The sequence below is a fragment of the Brachycentrus maculatus genome, unplaced genomic scaffold (assembly GCF_059751285.1).
Source record: "Brachycentrus maculatus isolate JH-2025_06_01 unplaced genomic scaffold, ASM5975128v1 h1tg000116l, whole genome shotgun sequence".
Lineage (NCBI taxonomy): Eukaryota > Metazoa > Arthropoda > Insecta > Trichoptera > Brachycentridae > Brachycentrus > Brachycentrus maculatus.
The window spans coordinates 107,386-122,956 of NW_028280869.1; the positions used below are offsets into that span (position 1 = coordinate 107,386).

The 15,571-nt window shown below is 37.4% G+C and overlaps 1 protein-coding gene across 1 annotated transcript in view; it reads right to left on the reverse strand.

The window, feature by feature from the left end:
• Positions 1 to 2,965: 2,965 nt before the first annotated feature.
• Positions 2,966 to 15,571, reverse strand: part of Tis11 (Tis11 zinc finger protein) — a 68,792-nt gene continuing 56,186 nt past the window's right edge. The window contains exon 2 of the mRNA XM_088259347.1: positions 2,966 to 10,408. Within this exon, the coding sequence (XP_088115473.1) occupies positions 9,791 to 10,408 (618 nt within the window). The 3' untranslated portion in view covers positions 2,966 to 9,790. The remainder of the gene's footprint in view (positions 10,409 to 15,571) is intronic.

The window sequence follows — 15,571 nt, forward strand, 5'->3', positions numbered from 1 at the left end:
TGCCTACCCCTGCGGGGAAGCGGCGTGATGGTGTGTTAGTTAGTTAAATATTATTTTTATGTAATTTCCGAAATTAGTGTCGATTATGGGTAAAATGGTAAATGTTACGCATGTAAAATCACTAAAACCAGCCTATGACGCTACTGTTAACCCTGTAATTATCCAGACATCCATTTTTCTTCATTTATGTTGAAATGTCAATATTTATGTATATAATTTTTTTTGGCTAGGCACCCAAAATTGCCTGATACATATATTATTATTATTGTCATCAGTTGTTTTCGACGCAACCTTCATACCCACAAATATGGCATATATAAATACAAACATAGTTTCATTTTGCACAATATGTGGAGTTATTGAATATTTTCCAAATATGTAATATGGACTTACACTAATTGACTTTTGAGCCACACATATTTATATTTGTGTACCATCTAACTGCCTTGGTTCTCAATAAAGCCCTCGAACGATGTGATCGTTCAAAATAATCTTTCAATTTGACCCTCAAAAGGTCTTCTTGATATAATCCGTAATACATACATATATCAGAACCTAACGATTAAAAGTGTCCCAGTTATTTTGAGGGACGACTAACTAGAAACGAAGAAAGCAGTAGTCTCTCATATGGAAAGTCCTTAGAAGGAGAAGACGGACAAGTTTTTTAATGTGATTTTTTATTATTCACCTTACTTATTATGTATAAGGTTTGTAGATCATTAAGTGCATTTTTGTTTCATCTAACTAAAAGATATTTTATTTTAATCTGTATTGAAAACAGGAGGGATAATCTAGTGTGGGTCGACCAGGGACTTCTCACCATTTGCTTATTGCTGGGAGGAAACCACGTAAACATCCTCAGGAGAAGTCGGACTGCTGATTGCCGTCAACAGAGTTTCAGTTCCACTAGAAGAGGGTTCGGCATTTTGTGTGCTAGCTTGGATTAAGGTACCAATGTCCTTAACTATTTTTATCATGTATGATACTACCTCTCGTGACAGTTCCTTATGAACTACCGCGGATCCGATGTCGGATAGGTCCTCACTCAGGCTCTTGCAACGCGCCTCCAGCAGTTGAAAGCTGAAGATGGACTTGGTCCTGTGAATGCCTGAGAATATTTACTCATCGTGTCTCTTCTTCCAACCCCGAGGATTCCGGAACCTCGGAAGACCGCTGATGACCATTCACTGACTGTACTCTTCTACCAACTTATCATCATAAATGTTATGTAATGGTAAGTCTATTGGTTATGCGCTTCATGCGAATCGTGACTTGATAGGATACGGTTGGCGTAAGTGAAGGAGCTTAGGGTGAAGGCCATAACTGCTTTTTGGAAAATGGTATGAAGAGAAAGGGGAGTACCTTGACGGTTTGCAAGAGGAACTTATTAGCATTTGTTTGATGAGTACTCCGGTCAATGAAAAATTTCTTGAAAAAAAAACTAATTGATTTTTTATTTGAAAGTATGTAAGAGTATGCTCTTATTTGTAACATTTCCTTTTCTTTTTTACTCTTTCTTTCATTACACCTGTTCGTTAATTTCCTTATTTTTTTACTGTTAACTACTTTTTTCATTTACAACATTTTGAGTGTGTCCAAATACTTGTTCACAAAATCTGGATTATCTCCAATCACAGGAGTTATTTTCATATTATTTTTTCACATCTCATCAAAGATGAAGAAGAATATGGAAGTCTGGGCATTTACGGGGCTGACGACCGTCATAGGCTGGTTTAAGTGATCACTTTACACACGTGTAACATTCACCAATTCTACCCATTATTGACAACCACACTACTCAAATTCTTTGAAGCTCTATATATATGAACCAATTTTGAAACATTGTTCTTGAATCACTAGAACTTCACAAGGGACATCTATTGGTGAGATCAAATATGAAAATAACTCCTGTAATTGGAGATAATCCAGAATTTAAGAACAAGTATATGGATATACTCAAAATGTTGTGAAAACTATGTATTATAAATCTGCTTGATGAGATGTCAAAAAATAATATGAAAATAACTCCTGTGATTGGAGATAATCCAGATTTTGTGAACAAGTATTTGGACACACTCAAAATGTTGTAAATAAATTATCTGGTCAAATTACTTTTTTCATATTTGTATTTTACTGTTTAATTCGTTTTTACTGTTTTATTAATACTCACCTAATTTCATTTTCCAAGATTTAACACATATACAATGTGTTGTCCATGCTTGTACAAGCTGGTGTAGTTTAGATACTGTTTGTGTATATTACTTACTCTTTTCCATAGACTCCAGAACAGATGATCCAATCGCCACAAAATACATTTTTGAATGACAGAAAAATATTAGTATTTTTATGATACACAAATATTTTAATCCAATACTACTTTCCAGTCAGCCTGTGCGGCTTCTTTTTAAAAATAGGAATCAAATTGTAGCGGAGTGGGATCGTCCCAAGAAACTCTGATGGATTACTAATAGACTTTTGCAAGAAGCATAGCTTATCCTGCTTACTCAAATGCTTTATTGCTTTAATTTCGAAAAATTCAAGAAAGAAGCAATGTTTTGATACAAAAATTCCATTTATAATTTTTGTTTCACTTTTAAAGTACCACTATTTCTTAAAATTTATTGTGACACGTGTTTTGATGAATTCCGCATCATTTGCATACACCGTATGTGAAGCTTAGTCTAAATTTTAGAGTTGTGTCCTTGGGACGTTGAAGGATGAAGAGGGAGTAGGAGCTGTTTCTTATTTGTATTTATTTTTAATTTTGGTGTTAGAAAATAATGCGGAATGGATCGAAACACGTGTCATAACAGACTTTAGAAAAAATGTTGTACTCACAAAATGAAATTTAAATAAAAAATTGATATTTATAACCACAAAGTGACCGCCGAATCAATAAATTTTCCACGCTAGAAATAAAAAAAAATTAAAAAACATTTCAAGGATTCACCAAAAAAAAACAAGGTTTAAATTATACACATTTATCTTTTATTCCAGGAAATTCATAAAAAAAACATGAGATACCGGAATTATCAAAAAATCATTACTATATGACTTAAAAGTAAAAAAATTAATTAAAAAAATTAAATAGTATAAAATAATATTTTCATAACCTAAAATACAAAAAATGACTGACGATATATGTAATGTGTGTTACCAACCAGAAGATATACGCATGTATTGCTTACAGGATATAAAATAAACAAAATAAAGAATTATTCCATATGTATTAAAATAATTGGTCCCATAGAACGTAAAATGAAAAGATTTCAGGAGAAAAACTGACTCTCGTTTGCGAAAAAAAATCATATAGCATAAATAAAAAAATAAATTAATAAGAAGATACATCCTTAAAATAAAATTCAGTAAATTTTATTTATAGATACAAAATATATCTTTTTTTTACATTGTCTGATATGAGTATGAATTTGATTGTTGTCCATTTTTGTTTTTATTTTGTAAGAAATAAACTGAAATCGCCCTCTCGGGTGGCCATAATTTAATCTGAATATAAAAGAAAATCGTTTTCATAAATTTATTTGAAGTACAAAAACTTGCGTGATAAAACATAAGAAAAAAAAAATTAATATTAACAAACATCGTTCATTAAATTCCCACACAATCGGATTTCTCACATTATTTACATGTTTTAACTAAAATTATTATAAATAGGGTTTTAAGCAAAAAGGTCTTCGATAACACTGGCACGTTGTAGCGGCCCAAATGTCGGAGGATATACTTTTTCATTAAACACATTCAATGGATCGTAACGAGAAGTGCGAGGACTCGTCACGCGAGGGGCTCATATTTCACAATAAATTAATCATAATTTACACGATTTAAATAATAAATAATATAATTCAAAGGCTTTGCACTGAAAAAAGTTAATTCTTCGTTTAAATGCAGATTAGAGAATCTAATGGTGGCGAAAACAATCAATGGTGCGACGATGGTGACCATGCGTACATTTCCAATGCACTTACAATGATTATATAATTTAAAAAAAACGGAAAGGTTAAGTAAAATGAGTGTACTCCCTTACTGACTGAGGGTTAATCGTGGTCTTACAGATTTCAATCTTGAAGCGATTCGTCATATGAAAGAAGACTAAAGATATACAAGTTTATCACATCAAATTGGACGTTTTACAAAAGGAATTGGAAGTTATATTATTTATTTATTATAAGCTGGAATTTTTTTAAATGTATTTATATTAGTTTTATACAGCATACATGTCAGTGTGAATACCTGCCCACATATTTTATTCTTAAGACTAGCATGTGCGTTAGTCGTCAACTTGGCAAGCCTGCGCGGCGCGCTGTCTTAGTATGTGCGCGCGATGTGTGCTGAAGTTTTCAGACAGATTTTCAATCATTTGAATATATTTTTTTTAAATTCCAACTTTTTTTATAAAATACAACGTAACGTCCATTTTGAAGAAGAAACTTATATCATTACACATTAGTCATTCACTATGTTATCGAGGTTTGTCAATATGTAAAATGTATAATAATTGTAGGTGCATCCGAAATGCCAATTCGTCGGATGGCGTTCGCATGGCTCTTCAACATCTTCATACCGCCAATTTGTATAAATCTATCTCCCCGAAATGTAACTCATCGGTTGCTAAGCGAGTATATTTATCTTATCAGTAATAGTACCAAATGTCAGCGATTGAAATGTTATCAGTAACTAATCGATATATTCTAGGAAGAAAGACTACATAAATCCGCCCGCTGTCGGAACAATCCGCCGATGACTTAGAGTAAATTAAAATCATTACAAAACTGGGAAAATATAATAAATAAATAAATAAATAAGTGTAATAAATTAAATAACCCCCTCGCCTAGCGAGCCTCTCGCTCCGGCGCTCGTCTTCTACTTTATCGATATAACAATTCCAAATAACAAAAATATATAATTTAAGGATCACTCGGACATACATTTTTAGTAAAGGCGCGCGTCGACCGAAGCGAAGCGCGCGTCGGTTACAAGTTCCGCCGAATTCGGACTGTCTCGGTTCGAATCCGGCAAATGTACAGGGTGTCGGGCGAGCCGACTGGAGTAACTAGACGCGAGATGCCAAGTGAATATTCAGTATGTACAACGAGGAATATCGCGAACAAGTTTCAAACACACCCTAAAAAAACGAGAACATAAATAATTGCGCGAAAGTAATAATTTAAATAAATAATTAATTGTTTAAGCGTCAATTTGATATAAATCTTAAAACGTCCTATGCGTCTACCGCGCCTAGAATTTTTTGCGTTCAAAACTACAGTCAGGATATGCCTTAGTATGGAAACAGATCATCGGCTTACAGCGGTCTGTCGGACAATCTGCAGTTTCAATACGAACGTATCATCGTTATCAACGGACAACTAACGAAAACAAATAGGTCACCATGATATATCGTATCAATTTATTGCTATCTATAAATCTTACGTTTTCCATATCAGCGAATCGATGAATATGTGAGTCAGCGAGCCAGTGAACGGGTCGGCGTTTGTGAAAGATTCGCTCAAAATAAGATTCCGATCACTAGATCAATATATTGTATATGAACAGATCATTTAAGAAAAAAATCGTATTGGAACTGCACAATGCCACAGCTAACACCAACTGATTAAATCCGCTGGTCTGTTTCTACACTTTTTCGTTAGGCTAACATAATTTTATTTTAGTAATTTTTTTTTAATACACACATGATCTGGAAAAAATGTCACTATGGTGTTTTTCAGAACATATGTATTTTACACTGAGTAAATTAACTAAAACAAAATTTTCTTTGCCCAAGTGGCGTTTACGGTATTTTCCTGGCAGTCGATATCAGTACACGAGTTAAATAAGGAAACAATTATAAATTTCACACATTTTGACTAACTTTCAATAGTCTGCTATTTGCTTTCTATAACATGAAATATTGCTAATGATGGAGAATACTAGAAATAGTTGAGCATAAAAAATTGTACCATAAAAAAAGTATGTCAACTAATCACTTTTCTCATATTTTAATTAAACGCTAGTGAAGATATTTCTGTAGCAAAAAAACAATCGGTTTGGTTCCAAAAAAATATAGAAAATTCAAAAAAAAATAATTAAAATACACATTTTTCTTATAAGAAAACTCGGGGAAAAATTGTGGAAGTATTTTTTTACAATACTTAATTGATTTTAAAATATTTTTAATATACTCTTATCTGAAAATAATATTTATTGAGTTGACTCCTTATTGTACTAGTGTATCGATATCAGGTTGTCTCAAAAGTCTTTGCGTTTCAAATGACGTAAATTATTTTTCAGATATTTTTTCTCGATTTCTGTTGACATTTTTAGCCCAAATGGTGCAGTAACTTAAAATGCAAATATGTTCGCAAATCTGTTGCACAGGTCCAATCAGGTCGGCTTGATTTAATATTTGATCCAGAACTGATGTGATGCCATATGCACCATCTGGGTGCGGATAAAAGCTAAACAACAAACAATAGTTTGTTGATGAGAAATTTGAAACGCTATTTTTAATCTGTTTTTTTTAAGGCTTCTATGTAGGTTTTGTTTTAACACCTTGAACGCGCTGAGCGCAGAAACTTTTGAGACGATCATGTCCAGTCGTAAAATAACTATAAAATTTGAATATGAAGAATAAAAAACCTGTTCTAGATGCAAAATATTACCATATTTTCTAGATGAAATGGGGTATTTTTAAGATGATAAAAAAATCCTATGTAGCGATAGAAACACGAGACTGTAATCGGCTGTCTTAATACAAAACCAAGTAACGTATCTAACATGAGAACCAAAAATGAAATAATATAAATGTATTGATATAAAAAGGCATGATTTTATACGAAAATAACTGAAGATATAGCAGTGATTTGGCAATAGAATATTTCATTAAATATTTTTAAAAATATATGATCTTCGCGCCCAATGGTGCATAGGGCACTGCGTCTTATTGAAGCGGTGCTCAATAGTTTATTACAGGCAAGGCGATCAGTCTCGCGCCTTAGGTACCAGTCCAGGATGATATTCAAATTTATTCGCTTATTTATGCTCTGCTGAGAATCAAACCCACCCGGGGCAACTTGCACAGGAGTCAAACGCGCTAACCACTTCGCTACTAAGACGAACAAAAATAGAAAGAAAACAATGTTGAAAATGTGGCTTATTTGGAACAGTCAGTGTGTGATTCAACTGCAACACCACGTGAATATATGCGAGTACAATTTTAAAAAAATTTCAGTTACTCGATTTCGTTTTGGGACAGAACTCTTAGCATAGATTCAATTTCAAGAAGGACCTTTTCATCTGCCTAGCATCTTCAACGCGTCAAGCATCGACCGACAATGTATTTTTTTGTTTAAACGCAATAACTAAACGTCACGGAAAAGTTTTGCATATTATTATTATTATTATTATTGAATATTATTTATTGAAATAATATAAAGTTAGGTTACATTTAAACACGCAACGCGGTCGGTTTGAGATCACTCGAATTAAAGAAAAGTTAAAATATATAATAATACAGAAAAAAAAGTTTTGTGCAGGATTAACATGTGTAAGTTGTAAGTTAGCACTTTGAAGGAGGCGTGTTCTAGATTGCAAAGGGTTTGATATGAGTGAAGCTATGCATAATACACGAGCGCCGAGAGGATGGAACGCCACACTCGTCTCTCCACACATCTTTAATTTACTATAAATGATTTCAGTACATCATTCACTCTTCTTTCTATACCGTTATCAACCTTTTCATCCCTAGAAGACACACTTCCTAAATACACGAAATGAGATGATCATGTTCACTCCAAAATATACCCAATTTACCCATAGACTACCACATTGACATTTGACGAGACCCGATGTCAAGATCTGAGCAATTTGGTCGTGCCAAGTCCCGTTTTGTTCTCCCATTACAATTAGCCAAATACACTCTCGTCATCCATTCGCTCCACGTATCGAAAACACATCAAAAACCCCTTTTAAATATTTTCAGTTATTTCTTACTCAGCCTTACATTCCTTTCTTAAGTCTTTATATTTAATTCTGTCATACATCGATTTTTCTAAGACGGTATTCACTCTGCTTTCGTCTTTTCTTTTGGCAAGTGTAGCGTATCTATGTTGGGTCTAGCGGTCCGTTATGTACCGCCAGTGCGTGTATTATGCGTACGATCACTCGGTTATGCCAGACGGATACCCGGGCGACAGGAATGAGGAGCGGGTTACCTCGACTGCTGTTTACAATGTCGTGGCTAGATGTGTTGTCTGTCTGACGACTGGGCTACCTTAAGTTGCCGGCTACTGGTTGCAATTCCGACCGAGAAACGTCGCTCGCGACTGCATTAAAAAAATGGAAGATTTGGGATCGTATGTTCATAATTTTTAGATAGATTTCTATGTTTTATATAAAAATAGATATAACGTAACATTATTTCTGTGCATTTCGAAAATTTCATAAAATAGACTTTATTCATTGGAAGACATACAAAATTATTGTATTTGCACATTGGTTACATTTTTTTTAAATATATATATATTTTTTATAAAGATTAAATTAAAAAAAACTCTAGTCTGTCAGAATGATAAAATTTGACAGAAAGTTAAAAATAAACGAAAACACTCAAAAGCAATGTACAGTTTTTTTATAGTTATAGCAAGATTCAATGATAAACGTAATAATTACAGAAAAAAGATTTTTTACGTTTCTAAAATTATTATTATATAAGGCATCAGGTTTTCTTAAAGGCACGGTATAGTCCGTTCATTGAGTAAAGTTATAGTAACATTATTTTCATTAAAATTAAAAATCATAAATTATTTAACCTAAGGGTCGTGTCACAAAGGACAGTATCGCGTAATGCAAAATTAATAATTAAAAATGATGAAAAAAAAACAATTCTTCAAATAACATAAATACCACATATCTGTAAATATAAAAAAATGTGAATGATCTATTAACAAAATGAATGTTCGCGTCACGCCGCAGCGGGCCGGGGCGGGCGCGAAGCCCCGGATGGGGGTCGCGACTCCCCGGCCGCTGCGGAGCGAGCGGTCCACAGCGAATGCGTTGATTTCATATGCAAAGATTTTTCTTCAGACACAGCTAAACCTCGGCCGAAGGCACCACATTATTATTACACGTCGCGAGGTTTGAGAAGCGAAGGGCTCCGGCGATGAGAAGGGTCGAGACGGAGGTTCGGCAGAGATGAGAGGTCGCAGTTAAGTAGTGCAAAACGTCCGCGATCGCGGATTTGCTAAATAAAGTAAATCTCCGATTTTGTTTGCACCTAAATCTAAACTAAAGTATTAAATTAAAATTCGACAAATCAACGAATCTCGTAAAGTTTAATCGCGTCAGTGGTGAGGAACTTTCATCGTGTTTTTGGTAAAAACGTCAAAATATGTACAAGGAAACGTTTACCGTTCGGTCGCGGTTATATCGGCGGACACATCGCCGCGTGTTCGGGCGGGACTAGGGCCCGAGGCGCTCCCGCGGCGGACCGTCCCGAGAGTCGATCCGGGGACGCCGCGCCGTTCGCTTCTCAAACCCGAGGACCTTATTTATATCGACAGTTTATTTCGCCAATCACAATTACGTTCAATAAATAGTCTAACTTTGCAAAACAACAGCGAATGTTCAATAAAAAAATAATTACAAAAGAATCTGCCTCGAGAGCCGGACCGGCTCCCGGCCGGCAGCGGTTTATCACATAGGAGCGATCACGAGCGGCGGGTGTCGAGGGCGAGGGCGAGGGCGAGTGGAATCAACGCGTCGCGGGCCGCTCGGCCGCTCAAGCCAGGGCCATGTCCCCGAAGGCCAGGATGGTGCCGGCCAGGCGGTTGAAGACGGGCAGGCGCACCTCCTCCGGTGCGGGCTCGGGGGACGTGCGCGGGGAGAGCGGCGGGCTGCAGGGGAAGAAGGAGGCCACCGAGTCGGCGGGGCTGCGCGACAGCGAGGAGCCGGAGCCGGACGGCGTGGGCGGCAGCGATGGCCGCGAGCGCGCCTCGTCCGCGTTGTGCACGAAGTGGCAGCGCGGCCCGTACGGACACAGGCCCGTGGAGTGGTACGTGCGGCACAGCTCCGTCTTGTACTTGGGGTGGCGCTGCAGGTTGCGCAGCTCGCGCTCGCCGTGCGCGAACTGGCACTTGTCGCCGTACTTGCACGAGCCGGCCTCCTCGAACGGGCGGCACAGCTCCGTCTTGTAGCGCGACGCGTTGGGCGGCTGCTGCTGCGGCTGCAGCTGCGCCGGCTCCGAGACCGCGCGCTCCAGACGCCGGTGCTGGATCACCACAGCGGCCGCCTTCAGCGCCTGCTGCAGGTTGGCGGCGGACGCCATCGCGGGCGCGTTGCCCCCCAGCGAGCACGCCCGCGACAGGACCGCGTGCTGGTTTTGGTCCGCTCCTTGGTTCTGAAAACGAACGATTCTATTAGAATAAGCCTCGTAATACGGAAACTACGATATATTCGAATATTTTCCTCCTCCGAATAGAACGTTTAACGACACCGAGTAAAGTGTCGTCGCGTGTGACACAATAATAGCGAAACGTAAGTGGAACTTTCTAAAACCGTATTCGATCACAAATCCGAAGACAATCGGACAATTGTCTCCGCGGAGAGGACGGGGACCGAGGAGAGGAGAACAATGCAATGGAGAGTCGCGGGATGGACCCTGCTCGAGCCGGCGGGGAGTGGTGCGTGCAGCGCGCCGCTCCATCCACACAATGGACGAATTACGCGGAGAAACTGCCGTGATTGACATAATCAGCGTTCGGATTACGCATTACTTCCGATGGCATGTGCAACAATGACTGTCGACGTTCGCTTTAAATTTCTCGTCTCCATTACTATCGAGCCGTTTAACGCGGCTATAATTTTACGATCGGTCGCGTCGCCTCCTGGCGAACCGATAAATACACATACGCCAATCCGAAAAACGCAAGGTGAAAATTCAAGCTAAACGAAATTATAGCGACGCAAATTAAATATTCTCAAAGGTCACAAATAAATAATAGACAGTGCGGTAGAAAGTCGCGATATTTTAGACTAACAAACACTTCCTTTTGGAAGTGAACCAATTTGGTTATGATGTGAAAAAACACATTTTACCGTGCAGTATGTACACATTTGAGAGAAAGTAACGAAGCGGCGAGTGTGGGTGCTGGGCAATTCGGAAACACATCACAAAAAATCATAAAACAGACGTATTTGTACATCAATAGAAAGTAATCGGTAATCAACATGGATATGCAAATGTTATTTATTATCTTAAGTAGATACTTTTTAGATTTCTTTCTACCAACGAAACTATAGGAAATAAAACTATGTACGACACGCCTTTGTCTCCGAACGAAATAAAAAAAATACCTTGCTCCATCAGTCCAATTCCTCTAAACGGATGGGGATAAACAAGGCGAAAAATCATTACAGCTTCATTCCTCAAAAAAATTTAATTGAAATAATCCTGGATTTTCAAGGCGCCGAAATATAAAAATAGTATATAGATGACATTTGATCGCGAACTTATGTTGCAACGAAGGTATTAAGACCGGAGTGATGCGGGAAGAGAATTTACCCATTTTTTTTGGCTCCAACATTCTTGGCGCCGCAAACCGTCTAAAGAACTGGAACTTTCTATGCTACGTATCATTGCGACAATGATTCGAGGCACATCGCACACCGGTAGGGCATCGGCCAACCGGCTGATTAAATATTTATAACCTGGCGTGTGCTTCTCATTCTGTGTCATTGTTCAAATATTGCTTTTTGGTATTTTCATTTTGTCAATTGAAGAAATAGATTCAAATGAAACACAAAACTGAGTTCCACCGAGGGAAGACAAAGATCAATCAAACATCAGAAATACAATAGGCATAGCAGATCATCATATAAACCAGTGGTCGGGAAACTTATTACTATTATTAAAACCAAAGAGACAAATATGCACAAAACAACGATTCTTTTTTTTTTTCTCGAGAGCTTTATCTGTTAATATAATTTTAGACTTTTAATAAATTACGGGCTCACCCAATAAAACCAGAGTTCACTCTTAATAAGGATTTTATACATTGATAAAAAAAAACTTTCGAATGTAAGGTGTCCATAAGAACACTACATACTTATTGCGAATGTCCTTGCATCTCCTTTGAAAGTTTCAAGTCGGGTTAGTATGTCGTTATTTTTAGCACGTTTCCAGGTTCTCGTCAGTAATACGATGTCTCAGTTTGCTTTTAATAAGGTTCATGCTTGGAAAAGATTGTTGGCACGAGTCAAAGAGCTTTCCCGGGGATATTTGTGCCGGACCCGCACTCAAAAGGTCAAAGGGCCGTATGCAGCTCCCGAGCCACACTTTGCCGACCTTTGATATAAACAATCCCATACTCGTACGCGCGTTTGATTTGACATCTATTGACGCAGAACTATACCATTCAATGCGTGTGGACGCATTTTGTGGTTGTGGTGTACAATTCCCGTCCGGGTACACGAACTTTGTCCACGGTTCACGGGCTGGGCCGAGGGAGGGCAGCAACTGGTTATGCTAATTGCGGAATCACACCCCACGAATATACGTACATGCACACACCCGATGCGAGCGTGTTCGGCTCCCACGCGTGCTGGTAAGTGATCATCCTGCTCGACTTATATAATGACAAGATCTTCCTTCGTAACGTCGGTAAAGAGCCAACTTGACCGTCACGAAGTTTCCCCAAAAGGTATGGTAGAAAATTTATTTGCTACATTGTTGCGTACAGATTATACAGGCTGACGGTTCCGACTGCTGAACTCTCGACCTGTTCATCTTGAAGCATTAGGCGCACGTCCGTCAATTCAACTCTGCGTTTAAAAATGATTAAAATCATACATCTGTTCTTTCACGATTAGACCGGTTACTTTCTTTAAGACGCCTTTCTTAATTTTATCGACAATGTTGATGATCTTGCGTTATATCAGTGCTTCTTCATTTATACACCTATCATACGCTAATCAAAAGTAGAATCTTCCATAATTTCATCGTAATCCATATCTTGTAGTACCTGGTTGAGAGCTTCATGTGCTTTTCTGTCATGATCTTCTCTCACTATCACTCCACAGGAAGACCACGATCCATTCCTCGATAAAACGCACCATTTTCTAGTAATTCCTTGTGTCCAAGCTGCCGGAGTATGGGCTGAATTACCTTTTCAGCACCCTCTCTGACCACCTTCAAGAAACCACAACTGGGACCCCAACTGTTGCTTTCCTTGGATTCCTCTCCCTCCCTCTCCACTGCTTTGCTATTATTTATCCTACTTTCTGTAATCAATTTTTATCTCCTATCTGCAGTCATATACGAGTACTTGTATTATAATTACTATCTGCCTACTAAAAAAAACAGCTCTAAAAGGCGCTAACCTCGACTACTTTATGCAGTATACATTTGGGTGGTTATAAGCAACAAGCCCGCTAATGTACACAGCCTTTGCACATACATATATGCAAAACAAATATTATGTTCAAAAAAATCTTGATATTGAAGGTATGAATAAATAATTCGTCCGGTAAGTTCGTGGTATGATTCATCGGTGACTACGTGGAATTACTCGTATGTAATTTTATATGTTTATGTTGGACGACGATTAGACGACAATACAAGCATTATTTAAACATATTATTCCAGAACTTTGGCGAATAAAATTCATCAAGCCGATGTTTGTTTACCCTATTCGTTGACTCCACGAGTGCCCCCTTCGGCACACAGTTTGATATCTCTGTGTTCTAATGACCAAGCCTTGGGTAAATATGCGAACCCACTGAAAAAGCATATTTCAAAACTGGTCGTTATATTGACCGTACTCTCTCAAAAGTGAAACAGAAATCGTAAAACGTGAATTAACAAGCTACCGAAATGAAAAGGATTTATCGAAACTGCTTTTAACAGCGGACCGGTAACGGGGACCGTTTGACGAAGATAAATTATCGGAATAAATGGAGAAAACAGATGATGATTTTCGAGAAAGAGAATGTCATTATTCTCTATTAGTCACCAGAAGAAATAATCGTCCACTTAAAAGAGCATCTTGAGAGACTAATAATTATTGATGGTTCAACTCGAGAAAACTCTGAAGTGAAGACTATTTTTATGATAATGCGAGTAATTTTTCTTGAGCGTGTCGCAAGAATGAAACAAACATGTTTCGAAAATGTTTCTAACCGACACAAAAATTACGAGTTATTATTTTTTTTTAATTAAAAGAGGAATATTTGTGTTTTTATTATTTACACAAATATTTCAATTTTATACTATTTCTGTGAGCTTACACGACACATTATTAGAAATAGGTATCAAATTGTGGTAGAGTGGGTTCGAACCGAGAAACTCTGACTTAAGAGTCCGCGACACTAACCACGGGACCACAACCCGACACTATTATTCATCTGCTTCAAAATTTGACGAGTGTGTCTTTGCGGTTGCGGGCTGATGGCGTGGAACGCTCTTCCACCAGTAGTTAGAAATAGTGAAATGATCTTAAGAAAAAAAACTAAAAACGCATTTGTTTGCTAAATGATTTCCACTATCTCTTTTTTCCCAATTCAATAACAGTAAAGCGCCCTTGAGGCAGTTAGTATTTCAGAAATGAAATACTAACTGCCTATTAATTATGACGCTATATAAATTAACCAAATTTAGTAGTTAATATTATTTTACTACAACCCAAAAATGCATACAATTCACTGCGAAGCCAGAGGAAGTAAGGTCATTTGTATAAATATTTCAATTGTATACGAAAATTTAAAAAAAAAGTTTTTTATATGACCGCCAGTCGTATCTCAGACGAACCTTAGTATTCCTCGGCTGAGCTCAACTTGTATGGCGACCGTAGCGCAGAATAGCAAGTAATTGGCGATCAGTAGCTAATTCCGCGAACTATACGTGCTGCGCCGGCAGCGGGTGAAAAATAACAAAGCCATAAATAAACCCTACAAGGCAATAAACACAATCAATTCAACAACGTATTTTGGCGAATTGATAAAAGGTTAACCGGCAAACAAAATACGAACGAAAATGGAAATAGCTAGTAAGTTCTAGAACAATAACCTCGTGGGTTGAATGCAGTTGAGAAGCCGTCAAGATAGCCAGCATCAGCTCCTATAGAAGACCAAGGAGAATTGACTAGGTATTTTTACAGGGCTTATTATCTGTCATAGGTTGGTTAAATAATCACTTTCCATACGTGCAACATTCACCATCCTACCCATGATTGACAACAACACTGATCAAATTTTCAATACCTTTAAATACCCAGAATAAACCCATATTCTTTTGCATTCATGTTGAGATATCAAAATGTAAAAATAACTCCCAAGTGGAGAAACCCCAGTTTTGTGAACAAGTATTTAACACACAAAATGTTGTAAATTTTAATAAAAGGTCAAATTATAAGCTACATAAAAAATTTAAAAACATTTTTCAGGCGTTTACCAGTTACATAAATACTTCTATATTCTTCTTCATCTATGATAAGATGTCAAAATGTGAAAAATTAAATAGTTAAGCATTGAAAAGATATGCAAAATTTGGAACAATTTAGAATCC